Genomic DNA, 23,349 nt, shown 5'->3' with positions numbered 1-23,349 from the left:
AAACCTGATACATCACAATGACGTCATATTCGTTCTTATGACGACATAATTAAGAGGACTTGGATCTTCGCTCATTTGAGCTTGCTCTCCTCAAAGAGGTTCCATGCACCCAATTTGATCGAAACCGATCACATTGACAACAATACATTTTTAGTTTTACACCATTCCACCTCAAGCAATTGTATCGAAAATAGTACATTGATGTGTGAGACCATCCAACCTCAAAATACCTCAAAATTCACAGCGCCGAGAGGACGGTTTTCTCGATCCTGGAGGAGATCACTTACATTTTTGCTCAAATCGTCTGTCAAGGGTTTGATACAGCATGTCAAGGACTTCGTTGATCTTCTGTCCAAACCATTCTTCTGTAGAGAAGTTGTCTTCCTGTGTGCCTTCATCTGTTCTCCATGGTGGAGCTGTCCTCCAAGGTTGTGCTGGCCTCTCTGATTGGATGTCCGATTGCTCGACGACAAGATCAAATAACATGTCGGACTCCTCGTTTCTCTGTTGGTGAAAGGTGCGAAAGAAGTCGACGGCCTTCATTTTACTCTGGACAAATGTGTCCTTTCCTTGGAAATTGATTGACACCTGTTCCACATTATTTATGATGGAAGACATGACCCCACAAATTTGATTGCACGACAAACTTTGTTTGCATTGAAACGTTTTTATGACTTGCTTGCATTGTGAGCTCAAAATTGGATTCGAAAATGTTCGGGTTGATTCATAAAATATCAAAGGCTCGTCCGGAATTTGAACACGGGACCTCTCACACCTGAAGCGAGAATCATACCTCTAGACCAACGAGCCAGACAGATGACCCAATTTAAGTGTTATGTTTTTCAGAAATTTATAAATTTCGACGAATTTGGTTGCAAATTGAGGGGAAGGACCATACGGGGACAACAAACATTTCATTCTGGTTTTTAGATCCTGGTGGAGGATCTCGAAGTCTTACTCACGTTGTTGTTCTTCATCTTCTTCTTGTGGATTTTTTTGTTTCACAACCTACAGTTTTCATCAAAACTTCCTGAAACTTGGTGTATATATGTAAAAATACCTTGCGCAGACAGTAACCATCTCCGATTTTGGAAATTCTTCCCAGAAAAAAAGTTGACGTCATAATATCACCGCTAATGGAAACCGCCGACACCAAGATCTTAGAAACTAGGCAAGCTGTTTGAATTTTGTTTGCGTGAATCAAGCCGGGCAATAGCACAGATAATTTATCGCAAACCTGATACATCACAATGACGTCATATTCGTTCTTATGACGACATAATAAAGAGGACGAGGATCTTCGCTCATTTGAGCTTGTTCTCCTCGAAGAGGTTCCATGCACCCAATTTGATCGAAACCGATCACATTGATAACAATACATTTTTAGTTTTAGACCATTCCACCTCAAGCAATTGTATCGAAAATAGTACATTGATGTTTGAGACCATCCAACCTCAAAATACACCCCATTCACAGCTTCGAGAAGATGGTTTTCTTGATCCTGGAGGCGATCGCATCCATTTTGGCTCAAATCGTCTCTCAAGGGTTTCATTCAGCATGTCAAGGACTTCATCGATCTTCTGTCCAAACCACTCTTCTGCAGAAAAGTTGTCTGCCTGTGTGCCTTCATCTGTTCTCCATGGTGGAGCTCTCCTCCAAGGTTGTCCTGGCCTCTCTGTTTGGATATCCGATTCCTCTCTGACAAGATTGCATAACATGTCGCACTCCTCGTTTATCTGTTGGTGGAAAGTGCGGAAGAAGGAGACGGTCTTCATTACACTCTGGCCAAATGAGTCCTTACCTTGGAAATTGATTGACACCTGTTCTGCATCATTTATGATGGAAGACATGACAACACAAATTTTATTGTACGACAAACTTTGTTTGCATTGAAACGTTTTTGATGACTTGCTTGCATTGTGAACTCCAAGTTGAATTCTAAAATATTAAGGTTGATTCATAAAACATCAAAGGCTCATCCAGGATTTGAACCCAGGACCTCTCACACCCGAAGCAAGAATCATACCACTAGACCATAGAGCCAGACAAATGATACAGTTTAAGCATTATATTTTAACAGAAATTTATAAATTACGACGAATTTGGTTGCGATTTGAGGGGAAGGAACACACGTGGACAATAAACATTTCATTCCGGTTTTTCTCCTCGAAGAGGTTCCATGCACCCAATTTGATCGTAACCGATCACATTGATAACAATACATTTCAGGTTTTGGACCGTTCCACGTCAAGCAATCGTATCTATCATTGTAAATTGATGTTAAAGACCATCCAACCTCAAAACACACCCCATTCACAGCTTCGAGAAGACGGTTTTCCAGATCCTGGTCCTGGAGGAGATCGCATTCATTTTTGCTCAAATCGTTCATCAAGGGTTTGATACAGCATGTCAAGGACTTCGTCGATCATCTGTCCAAACCATTCTTCTGCATCGAAGTTGTCTTCCTGTGTGCCTTCATCATTTCTCCTTGGTGGAGCTGTCCTCCAAGGTTGTCCTGGCCTCTCTGTTGAGATATCCGATTCCTCCACAACATCATCAAACGACATGGAGGACTCCTCGTTTCTATGTTGGGAGAAGGTGCAGAATGAGTAGATGGCCTTCATTTCACTCTGTACGGATGGATACTTTTTTGAAAATTTATTCACACCTGTTCTGACTTATTTGTTGGAGAAGACATGACTTCACAAGTTTGATTGCACGACAAACTTTGTTTGCATTTTTGATGTTATTTATTAATTGATTGTGTTGTGAGCTCCAAATTGGATGACAAAATCTAAGTGTTGATCCATAAAATAACAATAAAAGGCTCATCAGGAATTTGAACCCAAAACACATCACAGTCAAAACAAGAATCACACCACGAGACCAACGAGCCAAACAAACAACCCACTTTAAGTTTTGTTTTTTACAGAAATTTATAAATTTAGAGTCATTTGTTTGCCATTTGAGGGGAAGGAACAGAGATGGACAAAGGACATTTCTTTCCGTTTTTCTCCTTAAAGAGGTTCCGAGCACCTACTTTTATCGAAACTGATCATCTTGAAAACAATACAATCGATTTATGAGTCCGCTCCACCTCAAGCAATCGTATCTGGAACAATAATTTCATGTTTTCAACCATCCGACCTCAAAATACACCCCATTCACAGCTTCCATTAGGTGGTTTCAGATCCTGGAGGAGACCTCATGAATTTTTGCCCAAATCGTCTGTCAAGGTTTGGAGACAACATGTCAAAGACTTCATCGATCTTATGTCCAACGACTCTTCTGCAGAGACGTTGTCTGCCAGTGTGCCTTCATCAGTTCTCATTTGTGGAGCTCTCCTGCAAGGTTGTCCTGGCTTTTGTTCGGATATCCGATTCCTCTCTGACAAGTCATATAACATGTCCGACTCCAAATTTCTGTGTTGGTGGAAGGTGCGTAAGAAGTCGACGGCCTTCATTTCACTCTGGACAAATATGTCCTTTCCTTGAAAATTATTGACACCTGTTCTGCATTATTTATGATGGAAGAAATGACAACACAAATTTGATTACACCACAAACTTTGTTTGCATTGAAACGTTTTTTATGACTTGCTTGCATTATGAACTCCAAATTGGATTCCAAAATGTTAGAGTTGATTCATAAAATATCAAAGGCTCGTCCGGGATTTGAACCCAGGACCTCTCACACCCGAAGCGAGAATCATACCACTGGACCAACGAGCCAGACTGATGAACCAATTTAAATATTATGTTTTTACAGAAATTTATAAATTTCAACGAATTTCGTTGCCATTTGAGGGGAAGGAACACAGGTGGACAACAAACATTTCATTCCGGTTTTTCTCCTCGAAGAGGTTCCATGCACCCAATTTGATCGAAACCGATCACATTGATAACAATACATTTGAGGTTATGGACCGTTCCACGTCAAGCAATCGGATATATTTTAGTAAATTGATGTTTGCGACTGTGCTGTGTCACGTGATTGGGTACCGCACCTAGTACACACTGGAGACCATCCAACCTCAAAATACACCCCCATGTACAGCTTCGAGAAGACGGTTTCCAGTTCCTTGAGGAGATCGCATTCATGTTTGCTCAAATCGTCCATCAAGGGTTTGATTCAGCATGTCAAGGACTTCGTCGATCTTCTGTCCAAACCATTCTTCTGCATCGAAGTTGTCTTCCTGTGTGCCTTCATCAGTTCTCCTTGGTGGAGCTGTCCTCCAAGGTTGTCCTGGCCTCTCTGTTTAGACATCTGATTCCTCCACGACATGATCATACGACATGGAGGACTCCTCGTTTCAATGTTGCAAGAAGGTGCAGAATGAGTCGATGGCCTTCATTTCACTCTGTACGGATGTATACTTTCCTTAAAATTTATTGACACCTGTTCTGCCTTATTTGTTGGAGAAGACATGAATTCACAAGTTTGATTGCACGACAAACTTTGTTTGCATTATTAATGTTATTTAATAATTGATTGCGTTATGAGCTCCAAATTGGATGACAAAATCTAAGTGTTGATCCACAAAAAAACAATGAAAGGCTCATCAGGGATTTGAACCCAAAACATCTCACAGTCAAAATAAGCATCACGCCACGAGACCAACGAGCCAGACAAAAAACCCACTTTAAGTTTTGTTTTTTACAGAAATTTATAAATTTCGACGAATTTGGTTGCTCATTGAGGGGAAAGAACACACATGGACAACGAACATTTCATTCTGGTTTTTCTCCTCGAAGAGGTTCCAAGCACCCAATTTGATCGAAACCAATCACATTGTTAACAATACATTTGATGTTTTGGACTGTTCCACCTCAAGCAATCGTATCTTTCATTGTAAATTGATGTTTGAGACCATCCAACCTCAAAACACACCCCATTCACCGCTTCGAGAAGACGGTTTTCCAGATCCTGGAGGATATCACATTCATATTTGCTCAAATCGTTAATCAAGGGTTTGATACAGCATGTCAAGGACTTCATCAATCTTCTGTCCAAACCATTCTTCTGCATCGAAGTTGTGTGCCTGTGTGCCTTCATCAGTTCTCTTGGTGGAGCTGTCCTCCAAGGTTGTCCTGGGCTTTCTGTTTAGATGTCTGATTCCTCCACGAGAAGATCACATCACATGTCGGACTCCTCGTTTCTCTGTTGGTCGAAGGTGGGGAAGAAGTTTTAGGCCTTCATTTCACTCTGGACAAATGTGACCTTTCTTTGGAAATTGATTGACACCTGTTCTGCATGATTTATGATCAAAGATATGACAACACAAATTTGATTGCACGACAAACTTTGTTTGCATTGAAACGTTTTTTTGACTGACTTGCATTGTGAGCTCAAAATTGGATTCCAAAATGTTAGAGTTGATTCATAAAATAACAATTCAGGGCTCACCTGGGATTTGAACCCAGGACCTCTCACACCCGAAGCGAGAATCATACCACTAGACCAACGAGCCAGACAGATGAACCCATTTAAGTATTATGTTTTTACAGAAATTTATAAATTTCGACGAATTTGGTTGCCATTTGAGGGGAAGGAACACAGGAAGACAACGAACATTTCATTCCGGTTTTTCTCCTCGAAGAGGTTCCATGCACCCAATTTGATCGAAACCGATCACATTGATAACAATACATTTGAGGTTTTGGACCGTTCCACGTCAAGCAATCGGATCTATTTTAGCAAATTGATGTTTGAGACCATCCAACCTCAAAATACACCCCCATGTACAGCTTCGAGAAGACGGTTTCCAGTTCCTTGAGGAGATCGCATTCATGTTTGCTCAAATCGTCCATCAAGGGTTTGATACAGCATGTCAAGGACTTCGTCGATCTTCTGTCCAAACCATTCTTCTGCATCGAAGTTGTCTTCCTGTGTGCCTTCATCAGTTCTCCTTGCTGGAGCTGTCCTCCAAGGTTGTCCTGGCCTCTCTGTTTAGACATCTGATTCCTCCACGACATGATCATACGACATGGAGGACTCCTCGTTTCAATGTTGCAAGAAGGTGCAGAATGAGTAGATGGCCTTCATTTCACTCTGTCCGGATGTATACTTTCCTGAAAATTTATTGACACCTGTTCTGCCTTATTTGTTGGAGAAGACATGAATTCACAAGTTTGATTGCACGACAAACTTTGTTTGCATTATTAATGTTATTTATTAATTGATTGTGTTGTGAGCTCCAAATTGGATGACAAAATCTAAGTGTTGATCCTTAAAATAACAATGAAAGGCTCATCAGGGATTTGAACCCAAAACATCTCACAGTCAAAAGAAGCATCACACCACGAGACCAACGAGCCAGACAAACAACCCACTTTAAGTTTTGTTTTTTACAGAAATTTATAAATTTCTACGAATTTGGTTGCTCATTGAGGGGAAAGAACACACATGGACAACGAACATTTCATTCTGGTTTTTCTCCTCGAAGAGGTTCCAAGCACTCAATTTGATCGAAACCAATCACATTGATAACACTACATTTGATGTTTTGGACTGTTCCACCTCAAGCAATCGTATCTTTCATTGTAAATTGATGTTTGAGACCATCCAACCTCAAAACACACCCCATTCACCGCTTCGAGAAGACGGTTTTCCAGATCCTGGAGGAGATCACATTCATGTTTGCTCAAATCGTTAATCAAGGGTTTGATACAGCATGTCAAGGACTTCGTCGATCTTCTGTCCAAACCACTCTTCTGCATCGAAGTTGTGTGCCTGTGTGCCTTCATCAGTTCTCTTGGTGGAGCTGTCCTCCAAGGTTGTCCTGGGCTTTCTGTTTAGATGTCTGATTCCTCCACGAGAAGATCACATCACATGTCGGACTCCTCGTTTCTCTGTTGGTCGAAGGTGGGGAAGAAGTATAAGGCCTTCATTTCACTCTGGACAAATGTGACCTTTCTTTGGAAATTGATTGACACCTGTTCTGCATTATTTATGATCGAAGATATGACAACACAAATTTGATTGCACGACAAACTTTGTTTGCATTGAAACGTTTTTTCTGACTTGCTTGCATTGTGAACTCCAAATTGGATTCCAAAATGTTAGAGTTGATTCATAAAACATCAAAGGCTCATCCGGGATTTGAACCCAGGACCTCTCACACCCAAAAGGAGAATCATACCACTTGACCAACGAGCCAGACAGGTGATCCAATTTAAATATTATGTTTTTTACAGAAATTTATAAATTTCGACGAATTTGGTTGCCATTTGAGGGGACGGAACACAGGTGGACAACGAACATTTAATTCCGGTTTTTCTCCTCGAAGAGGTTCCAGGCACCCAATTTGATCGAAACCGATCACATTGATAACAATACATTTGAGGTTTTGGACCGTTCCACCTCAAGCAATCGTATCTATTAGAGTAAATTGATGTTTGAGACCATCCGACCTCAAAATACACCCCATTCACAGCTTCCAGAAGATGGTTTTTCAGTTCCTGGAGGAGATCGCATTCATTTTTGCTCAAATCGTCCATCAAGGGTTTAATTCAGCATGTCAAGGATTTTGTCGATCTTCTGTCCAAACCATTCTTCTGCAGATAAGTTGTTTGCCTGTGTGTTTTCATCAGTTCTCCATGGTGGAGCTGTCCTCCATGGTTGTCCTGGCCTCTGTTTGTATATCGGATTCCTCTCTGACAAGTAATATAACATGTCCCACTCCAAGTTTCGATGTTGGTGGAATGTGCGGAAGAAGTTGACGGCTTTCATTTCACTCTGGACAAATGTGTCCTTTGCTTGAAAATTATTGACATCTGTTCTGCATTATTTTTGATGGAAGACATGACAACACAAATTTGATTGCACTACAAACTTTGTTTGCATTGAAACGTTTTTTATGACTTGCTTGCATTGTGAACTCCAAATTGGATTCCAAAATGTTAGAGTTGATTGATAAAATATCAAAGGCTCGTCCGGGATTTGAACCCAGGACCTCTCACACCCGAAGCGAGAATCATACCACTAGACCAACGAGCCAGACAGATGACCCCATTTAAATATTGTTTTTACAGAAATTTATAAATTTCAACGAATTTCGTTGCCATTTGAGGGGAAGGAACACTGGTGGACAACAAACATTTCATTCCGGTTTTTCTCCTCGAAGAGGTTCCATGCACCCAATTTGATCGAAACCGATCACATTGATAACAATACATTTGAGGTTTTGGACCGTTCCACGTCAAGCAATCGGATCTATTTTAGCAAATTGATGTTTGAGACCATCCAACCTCAAAACACACCCCATTCACCGCTTCGAGAAGACGGTTTTCCAGATCCTGGAGGAGATCGCATTCATGTTTGCTCAAATCGTCCATCAAGGGTTTGATTCAGCATGTTTAGGACTTCGTCGATCTTCTGTCCAAACCATTCTTCTGCATCGAAGTTGTCTTCCTGTGTGCCTTCATCAGTTCTCCTTGGTGGAGCTGTCCTCCAAGGTTGTCCTGGCCTCTCTGTTTAGACATCCGATTCCTCCACGACATGATCATACGACATGGAGGACTCCTCGTTTCAATGTTGCAAGAAGGTGCAGAATGAGTCGATGGCCTTCATTTCACTCTGTACGGATGTACACTTTCCTGAAAATTTATTGACACCTGTTCTGCCTTATTTGTTGGAGAAGACATGAATTCACAAGTTTGATTGCACGACAAACTTTGTTTGCATTATTAATGTTATTTATTAATTGATTGCGTTGTGAGGTCCAAATTGGATGACAAAATCTAAGTGTTGATCCATAAAATAACAATGAAAGGCTCATCAGGGATTTGAACCCAAAACATCTCACAGTCAAAATACACATCACACCACGAGACCAACGAGCCAGACAAACAACCCACTTTAAGTTTTGTTTTTTTACAGAAATTTATAAATTTCTACGAATTTGGTTGCTCATTGAGGGGAAAGAACACACATGGACAACGAACATTTCATTCTGGTTTTTCTCCTCGAAGAGGTTCCAAGCACTCAATTTGATCGAAACCAATCACATTGATAACAATACATTTGATGTTTTGGACTGTTCCACCTCAAGCAATCGTATCTTTCATTGTAAATTGATGTTTGAGACCATCCAACCTCAAAACACACCCCATTTACCGCTTCGAGAAGACGGTTTTCCAGATCCTGGAGGAGATCACATTCATGTTTGCTCAAATCGTTAATCAAGGGTTTGATACAGCATGTCAAGGACTTCATAAATCTTCTGTCCAAACCATTCTTCTGCATTGAAGTTGTGTGCCTGTGTACCTTCATCAGTTCTCTTGGTGGAGCTGTCCTCCAAGGTTGTCCTGGGCTTTCTGTTTAGATGTGTGATTCCTCCACGAGAAGATCACATCACATGTCGGACTCCTCGTTTCTCTGTTGGTCGAAGGTGGGGAAGAAGTATAAGGCCTTCATTTCACTCTGGACAAATGTGACCTTTCTTTGGAAATTGATTGACACCTGTTCTGCATTATTTATGATCGAAGATATGACAACACAAATTTGATTGCACGACAAACTTTGTTTGCATTGAAACGTTTTTTTGACTTACTTGCATTGTGAGCTCAAAATTGGATTCCAAAATGTTCGGGTTGATTCATAAAATAACAATTAAGGGCTCGTCCAGGATTTGAACCCAGGACCTCTCACACCCAAAGCGAGAATCATACCACTAGACCAACGAGCCAGACAGGTAACCAAATTTAAGTATTATGTTTTTACAGAAATGGTGAAGCTGTCCTCCGAGGTTGTCCTGGCCTCTCTGTTTAGATTTTTGATTCCTCCACGACATGATCATCCGACATGTTGGACTCCTCGTTTCCACATTGGAAGAAGGTGCAGAATGAGTTGATGGGCTTCATTTCACTCTGTATGGATGTATCCTTTCCTTGAAAATTTATTGACACCTGTTCTGCCTTATTCGTTCGAGTGGACATGATATGACAATCTTACTTGCATTTTAAACTGTATTTACATTACAACCGTTTAATCAGCAATTGCTCACGTTACAAACTCTAATTTTGATTCTAAAATGTTCCTGTTGATTCATAAAATAATCGTAAAAGGCACATTCGGGATTTGTTGGAAATGAAGATTATATACATGTGTGGGAAAAATGATATGCCCAGAGAAGGAATTGAATCCTGGTCATCTGGAACACAGTCGCAAACCCAGAAGACCCCAAAGACCCTGGAGACCCAAAAGACGCCCAAAGACTCTGAAGACCTAAAAGATTCAAAAGACCCTGAAGACCCAAAGGACCCAAAAGTACCCTGAAGACCCCAAAGACCTAAAATACCCCAAAGAACCAAAAGACCCCAAAAACTACAAAGACCCAAAAGACCCAAAAATGTGACTTCAGTTCCCTAACCACCACCAACTTCACCCCCAACTCTCTGTCCTCCCCTCCCCATATCTTCCTGTTCTTAATAACATAGCACACGTATACACAGGGAATTTTGGCGCATGAGAAGGCCATTCAGCCTATCATGCCTGCGTTGCTCCTGTTCCCATTAGTTAAGAACAATGTTAAAAGTAAATAAAGATGGAACGTTAAATTCACAATCACTTCCCCCTTTCTTCCCTTATCCTCACTATAACTCACGGACCAGTGTTTGTGTGTTTGTTTGTTTGTCGCACTACTCCTCCTGCAGTTGTGGGCTGTTTATACATCGGATCAGCATTATCCCAATTAATGTTTCAGGGTGGAGTTTTTATCTTTGCCGGTGGTCTTGGTGGGAGGGGGAGGGACGCAAATCAAGGGAGGCGTAAAGCACCCCTCCCTTTATATGGGATGGTTTTTCTGTTTGCAACTTTAACATGGGGACTGAAAATTTCTTTTCTTGGCTTCTACTGGAGTAAACTGGCTGCAAATTTCAGAAAAAATCCTTTGTACATCAAAGTAATATGTTCCAAATTTCAGAAAAAATCCTTTGTACATCAAGGTAATATGTTCCAAATTTCAGAAAAAAATCCTTTGTACATCAAGGTAATATGTTCCAAATTTCAGCAACCTCCATTTCGGCATTCTTGAGTTTTGAACAAAAAAACCTCGAAAATCACATTGGTGTCTGTCAAACTGTCTGTCCATCCGCCCGCAATGTCCATTACTGAAATGAGTAGACATTCTCTGAGAACTTTTGTACCATTCATATGGAGAAGGAAAGCATCATGATGGATAAACATATTTCTGTAGGAACATTGACTTGTCTTATGGAGGAACATATGTAGGAACATTGACCATTCTTGAATTGTCGAAGTTATTGATGTATGACTATTGCTACAACAGCTTAAAGAAGAACTATGATGAAAGAGTTAATCTACTTTACATGGATACAGACAGTTTTATATTGGATATCAAGACAGATGTTTATGAGGATACGATGAAAGACACAAATATTTATGACACAAGCAACAATGAAAAAGATAATCGACTATTTTCTACAAAAAACAAAAACATTATTGGAAAATTTAAAGATGAGTTGGGGGGGAAGGGGCAGATAATGAGTGAATTTGTAGAATTTAGAGCAAAGTCTTATGCTTACATGTATTGTGGTTCTAAAAGTGATAAAAAGTTGAAAGGGATAAAGCAGATTGTAAGCAAAGACATGATAAATTTCAAACATTATTATGATTGCTTAGTTTCAAAGAAAGAAGATGTAAGATGAATAGTATTAGAAGTTATAAGCATCAGATATATTCAGAACAAATAAATAAGAAAGCATTGGGAGCATTTGATGCGGAGATATATATATATATATATATATATATATATATATATATATATATATATATATATATATATATATATATATATATATATATATATATATATATATATATATATATATATTGGAGAATGGAATTAATACTCTACCATAAGGATACAAGTGTTAATAAAGAATATATAATACAAGTTTTTTCCTTCATAAATGAGCCATTACATGTCTGAAGATTTTAATGAATTTTCTGGTGAGGAATTTGTTCCAGAAGACAGCTATGATACTGACAGCTTATATTCAAATGTTCGTTATAAAAGTAGTGTCTTGTCCAGGGGGTTTAACCCCTACCTGGATGGATTGCTAAACTTCTCCCTTGGAGGACTACAGCCGAGACTCTCGGAGATTAACGCGCACGCGTGGGAAAACAGTTAAGTGCTGCACCAGAATGGCACAAATACACGGTCACAAGCGAATTGAATTAACTAAATAATAATTTAATAACAATAATCAAATATGTAGAATGATAATAATTCAAATTATAGGAATGAAAGAAAAACGTGAGGTAACCTCAATCTAATTATAATTGAGGCGCCTCCACACACGCCTAAATACACACAAGCGGGCAGATAAAATAAAGAAAAATAATCCCTCCTTTATTTAAAAATAATCCCTCTGGACTTAGCTTGGTCCAGATGGTGCTTATGGAATGTGGAATCGAGGCACTTTTAGACGTGCCCAAAATGGCATCAAATCGTTCTCTCGCAGCGGGAATAACATGTACGCCAGGCAATTTGTGAGTGGTAATTAACACCAAGATTAAGAGACCCCGAGCAGTTGCCTCATGTGTCGATCATCCTCACTGACCCACTATTTGACATACACGAGGCTCGTGGTCCATTCCTCATAGCCCAACCAAGAGCCAAAGGTCAGCGTCTTGCTTCACCACACGAACCAGTCGCCTCAGCATGAATACAAGAATCATGCAGCCTCCGTCGTGCCGAGAGCAAAAGCGAGATCCTCCGTGTCCTCTAACTAATGTGGCCTCTTCTCTCTCTTGACCTCTGACATCCTCTCTCCAACCGCGTGCGTCTCTTTCCTTCACTACTTGCCTCTTTTCCTGTCTGATCTGCTCCTCCCATGCCCTATTCCTCTTCATGCATCTCACATCACACCCATGAAACCTCTGCCTCTGGGACATGGCCTGCTCACACGAAACCCAGGAAGGCAGGGCCTCTACCCGCCTCGGCACATTTTGCTTGTTTGTTATCATGGTTTTGGTTATCAAAACATCGGGAAAAGTCACAGGGGGCAATTACATACTGGGGAAGTTATCCTTGATCCCTACCTAATTAACACGGCACCACCCCCCGTGTGGTGACAAGCAACAGTTAAGCTCACAGTCTCCCTACTTAATTACATCGAGATATCTCCTACACGTCCACAGACCAAGCAACTCTATATGATCCTATCTCTCCCATGAAATCCCTTCATCTACCCCACACAAATATAACAGTAGTTTTGTAGATGATGAAGATGCTGATAATAGTGAATACCCTGATGATATAAGTAACGATGATGAGGATGGTGAAGCATATAAATAAGCTGATTTGAAAATATGATATATTGGAGGATGAAATTATTTTAAAAGAAAACATACTATATAAATTAATGACATGCGAGATCCAAGTGATATACAAGATTCCAAAACTTTCTGTTTTGAGGAACTCGAAGGAGACTCTGCTGAGTGAAATCAATTTGTGAGTTGTCCAATGTGCTCACAGATGGGATTAAACACACAGTTTGAAGCTTATCAACAGTGTTTTATTCTCTGATTATATTTTCATGGCTCACCTCAAAAAAATATTTAAAGGATCATAATTATTTAAAAATTCCACCCAAAATGAATTACTTTCCAAGATTGATAAGAAAAATGAATATAAAGTATGAGGTTGAAAATGCACCTTTCAGAACAATCGAAGAGAATGATAAAATTAAATTGATGTTCCACAGATTAATGATATATATGATTCACAACTGTCATTTTCGAGAAAACATCAACTCAAGATATTATATAAATAAAATAATGGATTATTTAGAAATGAAACCCAAACTTCAGATTAATTATCGAGTTTCAAATAAAACTTGTAAAAAAAGTTAGATGATTTATTTTCCAAATATATAAATGAATGATGTTTTACCTGTCTGGGAAAGTACGATAAAATTTAACAACCACTCAAATATACCAAATTCATTAAGATGTCTCATCGTTGGTTCAAGTGGATGTGGAAAAACTTGTTTACTCTTAAAGATGCTCCTTACTCAAACCTTTTTGGATTATAAGAATTTAATAATTTTCACAAAGTCAAGTTTTCAACCTGAGTATCAATTGCTCTCACAAGGTTTTAATGCAGGTCTTCAAAGGGAAGAAATTATCAGTTTATTTAAACTTCAAAACAAAATAAATGATTATAACATTGAAGGTGTAATAAAACGATTTTGTTATACTCAAAAATGTAAAAAGAAAACCACTCCTTCATTATCTGGTAATCATTGTGATTATATGGATGATATACCTTCACCCCAAGATTTGGATAAATCAAAAAAGAACCTTATTATATTTGATGATTGTGTAAATGAGAGAAACCAAATGGTTATGGATAGCTACTACACCAGAGGGAGACATTATTCTTGTAATTGCATTTATCTTAGCCAATCATACTTTCAACTCCCTCATCACTCGATAAGAAATAATGCTAATACTTTTATTTTATTCAAGCTAAATTCAATAGATATAAATATTTTTTTGGAAAAATAATTGTTCACTATTATGTAGTAAAAGGGAATTTAAGGATCATATGAAACACACAACTGGAAAATAGAAATATATTGTGGTCAAACAAGATGAGATGCTAAAGGATATTTTTCAATAAGTAAAGACAGAAAATGGAAGCAATTGAAAGAGCTAGAAGGTTTAAGGAACATCAGAAGCGAGTTTCAAAAGTTGTAAAGCAACAGGAAGACATAAAGAAGAAATGGAGACCAAAACTGATGGGTGAAGAAGCGTATGAACGAAAAAAGAGAAAATTTTTAAACCGCTTTTAAAAAGTTCTCAACAAAAGATAGAAGCCCCTTTTTCTACAACGATAGAAACGACTCCTAAAAAACTTCAACTACTAAAAGATTTTAGTCAAATGAGTAAGAACTGGAAGATATAGGATCATTAGAATATGATGATGAAGGATTATTCCAAGAGCTGGGAAAGGTAAATCGACCTCCTGATTATGTTGTGAAGGCTATTCAGAATATTCAACAAATTCAAAAACAATAGCTGGTTTCATACCAAAATAAGAATTATCACAGTTATCTCTAGTTAATGTAAAGCCAATGATATTTCATGATGAATTGATGTTATTGAGTTCTGATCGACCAAGCGTTTAACTCCCAGATTAATGTTTCTTCAAACAAAAGATGGTCTCCAAGGTTCAAGTTATTTTGATGAACCATTGAACACAGACAATAAGGATGAGAGAAAGTGCATATTGATATACTGGACTCATTTGACTATGGAGTTTCTGTTGCTCTTAAAAGTAAGATGAATGAGAAGGAGAAACATGTTATATATGCTTCAAGTAAGCTTGGTTCAGGTATATCTTCGCAACATGTTAGCTTTCTTCCAAATGACCCATCACAATTGAATAGACTGTTATTGCTGTGAGGAAGTAATGAGGATGGAAACAATTGTTTTATTGAAGCATCAGCCATTTTATACAAGTTAATGAAGATGAAAATAATTAATAAATGGAAATACAAAGACATTTTAACCCATATTAATTAAGATGAAAAGCACAATCCTTCATTTTAATTTCACAAGTGATTACACAGCTTAATTTCCATATCGAATACAATTTGAGCCCACAAAAGAATATGAAGCATCTTTATTCTCTATGGAAACTCATAATATCCTGTTTAATATCACAGAGAAAAATGATAAGTTTAGTTATATCCCAGGAAGTGGATACAAAACTATAACAGTTTCACCCGGAGCATATAAGATTTCCAAAATGTCTTCTGAATTTGTTCACCTCATGAAAGAACAAGGTGATGAACCAAAAAAATATTGTTATAGATAGTCAAAAACATTCTTCAAAATCAATTATTTGACTTAAAAATAATTACAAAGTGGATTTCACAATTGATAATTCATTTAGAGAGTTATTGGGAGTAGGGTAAGAATACTGATTCTGGCTCACTTTTCCCCATGTAAATGAATGGGGGATTTTCAGCGATTTATATTTTTTTCCCTAAAAATAAATCCCCTTTTTATCCCAAGGTATATTTATTTGTCTCCCCTTTTAACTTGGAGGTTGAACCTCATTGAATTGAACACCTGGGGGTTGAACAGCTCACTCATTGAACCTATAAAGATTTGTTCATTCTCAAATTCCTTCAATAGTTTAATTTTCTTTGCACAATAATCCCCATCTAAAATATTGACAAACAAAACATTTGAATCTTTATATTTTTTAAGATACCCCATTTGTGCCATTACGAAATGATAAACTTCTCTTAATGCTCTTGTTTGACCACCTCCTGAGCCACAGGTTATTTTTTGTTAAGCCCCGCCCACTTTTCTTTAAGCCCCGCCCACTTTTGTTAAGCCCCGCCCACTTTCCACAAGGTATTCAATAAGCCCCGCCCACTTTTCTTTAAGCCCCGCCCACTTTTGCTAAGCCCCGCCCACTTTTGCTAAGCTCCGCCCACTTTTCATAAGGTATTTTTTTCTAAGCCACGCCCACTTTTCCTAAGCTTCGCCTACTTTTGCTAAGCCCCGCCCACTCTTACATCATTTCCAGTTCATCTCTGACTCACAAAGAAATCACTAGAAAATTACAGGATGTTATGGTTTTGAAAAATTTCCCAATGAAGGCTTGCCTAGGCTTGCCCAGGGAATTTCCAAAGGAAACCACACCCACCAGTCTTTCTCTATAAAAGCTTCAAACCCAGGCTCCATTTTAAACATTTGTTCTTGCTGACAATGGTGTTCTGTGTGCTTGTCTCGAACTGTCTGTCTTCTATGGAACTAAACCTTCAAGTTGATGAACTGGATTCAAACCTCTTATCTATTGAGGTAAGATTTTTTATTTTCCTATTTTCAAACTTTGATTGAAGCATACTCATTTAATAATTAAATAACTTAATTAATACATTATTATTTTCTCTCACAGGAAATTGTGTCTGAAATACGAAATGAAAATACTGCTTTTGCTACAACTTTGGGGGAAATTGTTGGCTTGGTTGAAGACCTTATGAGCGACCAAGACCTTGAGTGGGATGACTTTGGTGTTCCTTGGAACTCTCTGTCTTGTATGGAACTAAACCTTCAAGTTGATGAACTGGATTCAAACCTCTTATCTATTGAGGTAAGATTTTTTATTTTCCTATTTTCAAACTTTGATTGAAGCATACTCATTTAATAATTAAATAACTTAATTAATACATTATTATTTTCTCTCACAGGAAATTGTGTCTGAAATACGAAATGAAAATACTGCTTTTGCTACAACTTGGGGCGAAATTGTTTTCTTGGTTGAAGACCTTATGAGCGACCAAGACCCACAGAACGAGTTCGTCCTTGATGACCCAACCAAAGAGTTATACCTTGGAGACCAGCAAAATCCTGAAAAAGAGTTTTACAGCAATAGTACTCATTGTGAGTTATCAAGACAATACCCACTGAACAAGTTATACCTTGATGAGCCAGAATACAAGTTTTACCTTGGAGACTCACAAATTTTGAAAAAATTAGTAAATGAGTTCTGCCTTGATGGTTTAAATAACTACCTTGGAGACTCAGGAAAAGGGTTCTGCCAAGATGGTTCTAAATATGGGGCCTACCTTGGAGACTCACAAATTTTAAAAAAATCAGTAAATGAGTTCTGCCTTGATGGTTTAAATAACTACCTTGGAGACTCAGGAAAAGGGTTCTGCCAAGATGGTTCTAAATATGGGGCCTACCTTGGAGACTCACAAATTTTGAAAAAATCAGTAAATGAGTTCTGCCTTGATGGTTTAAATAACTACCTTGGAGACTCAGGAAAAGGGTTCTGCCAAGATGGTTCTAAATATGGGGCCTACCTTGGAGACTCACAAATTTTGAAAAAATCAGTAAATGAGTTCTGCCTTGATGGTTTAAATAACTACCTTGGAGACTCAGGAAAAGGGTTCTGCCAAGATGGTTCTAAATATGGGGCCTACCTTGGAGACTCACAAATTTTGAAAAAATCAGTAAATGAGTTCTGCCTTGATGGTTTAAATAACTACCTTGGAGACTCAGGAAAAGGGTTCTGCCAAGATGGTTCTAAATATGGGGCCTACCTTGGAGACTCACAAATTTTGAAAAAATCAGTAAATGAGTTCTGCCTTGATGGTTTAAATAACTACCTTGGAGACTCAGGAAAAGGGTTCTGCCAAGATGGTTCTAAATATGGGGCCTACCTTGGAGACTCACAAATTTTGAAAAAATCAGTAAATGAGTTATCCTTAAGAGACTTTGTAAGTTGGTTTTACTTTGAATACTTGAAATGTGGGTTCTGGATTGATAACTCACAATGTGATACATATCTTGGAAACTCAACGGGAATGTGGTTATACCTTGAAGACTTGGAAAGTTGGGTTTATGTTGGACACTTGAAACTTTTTTGGGGGCTTTTATTTATTTATTTATTTATTTATTATTATTATTATTTTATTTATTTATATTTTGGAGACTTTTGGAGTTGCTATCACTCTTTGGGATCTAAACCTATCGATGTAGTTCTTTGTCGGATGGTGCTTGATGGGAGCAAGATCAAGAAAGTTCTGGGAAGAAAGTGCAGGCTTACTCCCCTTTTACGTCATCAAACCTGAAAGCCTTAAAAGACAGAATTGGAAGAAGAGAAAAAAAACGTAAAATATATATATATATATATATATATATATATATATATATATATATATATATATATATATATATATATATATATATATATATATATATATATATATATATATATATATAGGTGGAAATCTCATTTTGAAAAAGACTGTGTTGGGTGAGGATTGAGTTGGGGTTGAGATTTTGAATGTGAGGGTTGGGGTTGAGATTTTGAATGTGAGGGTTGGGACACACACACATACACACCAACAAACAAAGTTAAGCCTTGACTATTCAGTTGAGGATTCTGTGTTTGGGGTTCACAGATCTAAGAACGTCCCCCTTGACACACATTATATACTGTTATACACCTCGGACTTGTCCCTCTAGTGTCCACAAAGGTGTATTATCTGCTTAGTTTTGTCTTTTGTAATTCCTGTGAATAAAATGAACCTAAAATCTCTTCCCCTTCCAAATCATATATTTTATAAGTCCAAGGAACTGTATCTATTACATCAACAATTTTAAAAAGTTCTTTCGTCCATCGTTCAGTAAAACCCTTTTCAAAAAGAAATATTCTAATTGAACACCTAGTCAATGAACAGCTAAAAATCAAGTCAATGAAAAGAAAGAAAGAATCACAATTGAACATCCACTCAATGAACTGTTAATATTCTAATTGAACACCTACTCAATGAACTGTTAATATTCTAATTGAACACCTACTCAATGAACTGTTAATATTCTAATTGAACACCTACTCAATGAACTGTTAATATTCTAATCAATGAAAAGAAAGAAAGAATCCTAATTGAACACCTACTCAATGAACTGTTAATATTCTAATTGAACACCTACCCATCAAGTCAATGAAAAAGAAAGAAAAGAATCAAGATGAACACCTAGTTAATGAACAGAAAGAAAGAATCCATATGAACACCTACCCAATGAAAAAGAAATAATCTAATCAATAAACTGTTAATATTCCAATTGAACACCTAGTTAATGAACTGTTAATATATTCTAATTAAACACCTAGTTAATGTACAGAAAGAATCCATATGAACACCAACTCAATGAAAAAGAAATATTCTAATCAATGTACAGAAAGAAAGAATCCTAATTGAACATCTACTCATCTAATCAATGAAAAGAAAGAAAGAATCACAATTGAACATCTACTCAATAAACTGTTAATATATTCTAATTGAACACCTAATCAATAAACTGTTAATATATTCCAATTGAACACCTAGTTAATGTACAGAAAGAAAGAATCCATATGAACACCTACTCAATGAACAGCTAAAAATCAAGTCAATGAAAAAGAAAGAAAAGAATCAAGATGAACACCTAGTCAATGAAAAGAAAAAAAGAATCAAGATGAACACCTACTAATCAAGTCAATGAAAAGAAAAAAAAAGAATCAAGATGAACACCGACTAATCAAGTCAATGAAAAAGAAAGAAAATAATCAAGATGAACACCTAGTTAATGAACAGCTAAAAATCAAGATGAACACCTAGTTAATGAACAGAAAGAAAGAATCCATATGAACACCTAGTTAATGTACAGAAAGAAAAGAATCAAGATGAACACCTAGTTAATGTACAGAAAGAAAGAATCAAGATGAACACCTAGTTAATGAACAGCTAAAAATCAAGTCAATGAAAAAAGAAAGAAAAGAATCAAGATGAACACCTACTAATCAAGTCAATGAAAAAGAAAGAAAAGAATCAAGATGAACACCTAGTTAATGAACAGAAAGAAAGAATCCATATGAACACCTACTCAATGAAAAAGAAAGAAAGAATCCATATGAACACCTAGTTAATGAACTGTTAATATTCTAATTGAACACCTACTCAATGAAAAGAAAGAAAGAATCCTAATTGAACATCTACTCATCTAATCAATGAAAAGAAAGAAAGAATCCTAATTGAACATCTACTCATCTAATCAATGAAAAGAAAGAAAGAATCCTAATTGAACACCAAGTCAATGAAAAAGAAAGAAAGAATCCTAATTGAACACCTACTCAATGAACTGTTAATATTCTAATTGAACACCTACTCATCTAATCAATGAACTGTTAATATATTCTAATTGAACACCTACTCAATGAACTGTTAATATATTCTAATTGAACACCTACTCAATGAACAGAAAGAAAAGAATCAAGATGAACACCTAGTTAATGTACAGAAAGAAATATTCTAATCAATGAACTGTTAATATATTCTAATTGAACACCTACTCATCTAATCAATGAACTGTTAATATATTCTAATTGAACACCTACTCAATGAACTGTTAATATATTCTAATTGAACACCTACTCATCTAATCAATGAACTGTTAATATATTCTAATTGAACACCTACTCATCTACTCGATGAAAAAAGAAATAATCTAATCAATGAACTGTTAATATATTCTAATTGAACACCTAGTTAATGAACAGAAAGAAAAGAATCAAGATGAACACCTAGTTAATGAACAGCTAAAAATCTAGATGAACACCTACTCAATGAACTGATAATATTCTAATTGAACACCTACTTATCTACTCAATGAAAAATATATATTCTAATCAATGAACTGTTAATATATTCTAATTGAACACCTACTCAATGAACAGAAAGAAAGAATCACAATTGAACATCTACTTATCTAATCAATGAACTGTTAATATATTCTAATTGAACACCTACTCAATGAACTGTTAATATATTCTAATTGAACACCTACCCATCAAGTCAATGAAAAAGAAAGAAAAGAATCAAGATGAACACCAAGTTAATGTACAGAAAGAAAGAATCCATATGAACACCTAATCAATAAACTGTTAATATATTCTAATTGAACACCTACTCATCTAATCAATGAAAAGAAAGAAAGAATCCTAATTGAACACCTACTTATCTAATCAATGAACTGTTAATATTCTAATTGAACACCTACTCATCAAGTCAATGAAAAAGAAAGAAAAGAATCAAGATGAACACCAAGTTAATGTACAGAAAGAAAAGAATCAAGATGAACACCTACTCAATGAACAGCTAAAAATCAAGATGAACACCTAGTTAATGAACAGCTAAAAATCAAGATGAACACCTAGTTAATGTACAGAAAGAAATATTCTAATCAATGAACTGTTAATATATTCTAATTGAACACCTAGTTAATGAACAGAAAGAAAAGAATCAAGATGAACACCTAGTTAATGTACAGAAAGAAATATTCTAATCAATGAACTGTTAATATATTCTAATTGAACACCTACTCATTTAATCAATGAACTGTTAATATATTCTAATTGAACACCTACTCAATGAAAAAGAAAGAAAAGAATCAAGATGAACACCAAGTCAATGAAAAAGAAAGAAAAGAATCAAGATGAACACCTACTTATCTAATCAATGAAAAGAAAGAAAGAATCCTAATTGAACACCTAATCAATGAACTGTTAATATATTCCAATTGAACACCCACTCAATGAACAGAAAGAAAAGAATCAAGATGAACACCTACTAATCAAGTCAATGAAAAAGAAAGAAAAGAATCAAGATGAACACCTACTCAATGAACAGTTAATATATTCTAATTGAACACCTACTCAATGAACTGTTAATATTCTAATTGAACACCTACTCAATGAACTGTTAATATTCTAATTGAACACCTACTCAATGAAAAGAAAGAAAGAATCCCAATTGAACACCTAGTTAATGAACTGTTAATATATTCTAATTGAACACCTACTCATCTAATCAATGAAAAGAAAGAAAGAATCCTAATTGAACATCTACTCATCTAATCAATAAAAAAGAAAGAAAAGAATCAAGATGAACACCTAGTTAATGAACAGCTAAAAATCAAGATGAACACCTACTCAATGAACAGTTAAAAATCAAGTCAATGAAAAAGAAAGAAAAGAATCAAGATGAACACCTACTCAATAAACAGAAAGAAAGAATCCTAATTGAACACCTTGTTAATGAACAGCTAAAAATCAAGATGAACACCTAATCAATGAACTGTTAATATATTCCAATTGAACACCTACTCAATGAACAGCTAAAAATCTAGATGAACACCTACTCAATGAACAGCTAAAAATCAAGTCAATGAAAAAGAAAGAAAAGAATCAAGATGAACACCTAGTTAATGAACAGCTAAAAATCAAGTCAATGAAAAAGAAAGAAAAGAATCAAGATGAACACCTACTCAATGAAAAAGAAAGAAAGAATCCTAATTGAACACCTAGTTAATGAACAGCTAAAAATCAAGATGAACACCTACTCAATGAACAGCTAAAAATCAAGTCAATGAAAAAGAAAGAAAAGAATCAAGATGAACACCTAGTTAATGAACAGCTAAAAATCAAGATGAACACCTACTCAATGAAAAGAAAGAACCCAATGAATACCTTTCTTTTCCCTCATATCTATTTACTTTTTGTTGGTAAGAAAGTGTTTTTTCCTAAATAATTCACGTTTTTATCAAGAAAATATAAGCTAAAAATAAAAAGTGAATTCACCAATTTTTTAATTAAAACCAAAAAATTGGTGAATTCACTTTTTATTTTTAGCTTATATTTTCTTGATAAAAACGTGAATTATTTAGGAAAAAAAGCTTTTTTAACAAGAAAAAGTAAATAGATATGAGGGAAAAGAAAGGTATTCATTGGGTTCTTTCTTTTCATTGAGTA

The 23,349-nt window shown here is 36.4% G+C and overlaps 1 protein-coding gene and 4 non-coding genes across 5 annotated transcripts; 1 reads left to right on the top strand and 4 right to left on the bottom strand.

The window, feature by feature from the left end:
* Window positions 1–3,658: 3,658 nt before the first annotated feature.
* Window positions 3,659–3,730, bottom strand: TRNAP-CGG (transfer RNA proline (anticodon CGG)). The gene has a single exon. It is a non-coding gene; the product is annotated as a tRNA-Pro (tRNA).
* Window positions 3,731–5,397: 1,667 nt separating this feature from the next.
* TRNAP-CGG (transfer RNA proline (anticodon CGG)) lies at window positions 5,398–5,469 on the bottom strand. The gene has a single exon. It is a non-coding gene; the product is annotated as a tRNA-Pro (tRNA).
* A 2,456-nt stretch (window positions 5,470–7,925) lies between these two features.
* Window positions 7,926–7,997, bottom strand: TRNAP-CGG (transfer RNA proline (anticodon CGG)). Its single transcript has one exon. It is a non-coding gene; the product is annotated as a tRNA-Pro (tRNA).
* Window positions 7,998–9,615: 1,618 nt separating this feature from the next.
* On the bottom strand, window positions 9,616–9,687 carry TRNAP-UGG (transfer RNA proline (anticodon UGG)). The gene has a single exon. It is a non-coding gene; the product is annotated as a tRNA-Pro (tRNA).
* A 6,394-nt stretch (window positions 9,688–16,081) lies between these two features.
* LOC147023017 (uncharacterized) lies at window positions 16,082–18,628 on the top strand. The gene is made up of 3 exons (XM_085890316.1): window positions 16,082–16,850; window positions 16,948–17,142; window positions 17,240–18,628. Exons 1-3 carry the CDS (start codon window positions 16,758–16,760, stop codon window positions 18,626–18,628), a joined length of 1,677 nt encoding a protein of 558 aa, XP_085746442.1. The 5' UTR covers window positions 16,082–16,757.
* The last annotated feature ends 4,721 nt before the right edge of the window (window positions 18,629–23,349 follow it).

The sequence above is a fragment of the Eptatretus burgeri genome, chromosome 7 (genome assembly GCF_056783735.1).
Source record: "Eptatretus burgeri isolate ZD-2024b chromosome 7, Ebu_testis_v1, whole genome shotgun sequence".
NCBI classification, from domain to species: domain Eukaryota; kingdom Metazoa; phylum Chordata; class Myxini; order Myxiniformes; family Myxinidae; genus Eptatretus; species Eptatretus burgeri.
The sequence above is the reverse complement of the archived record's forward strand: the minus strand, read 5'-3'. Positions and strand labels throughout refer to the sequence as shown.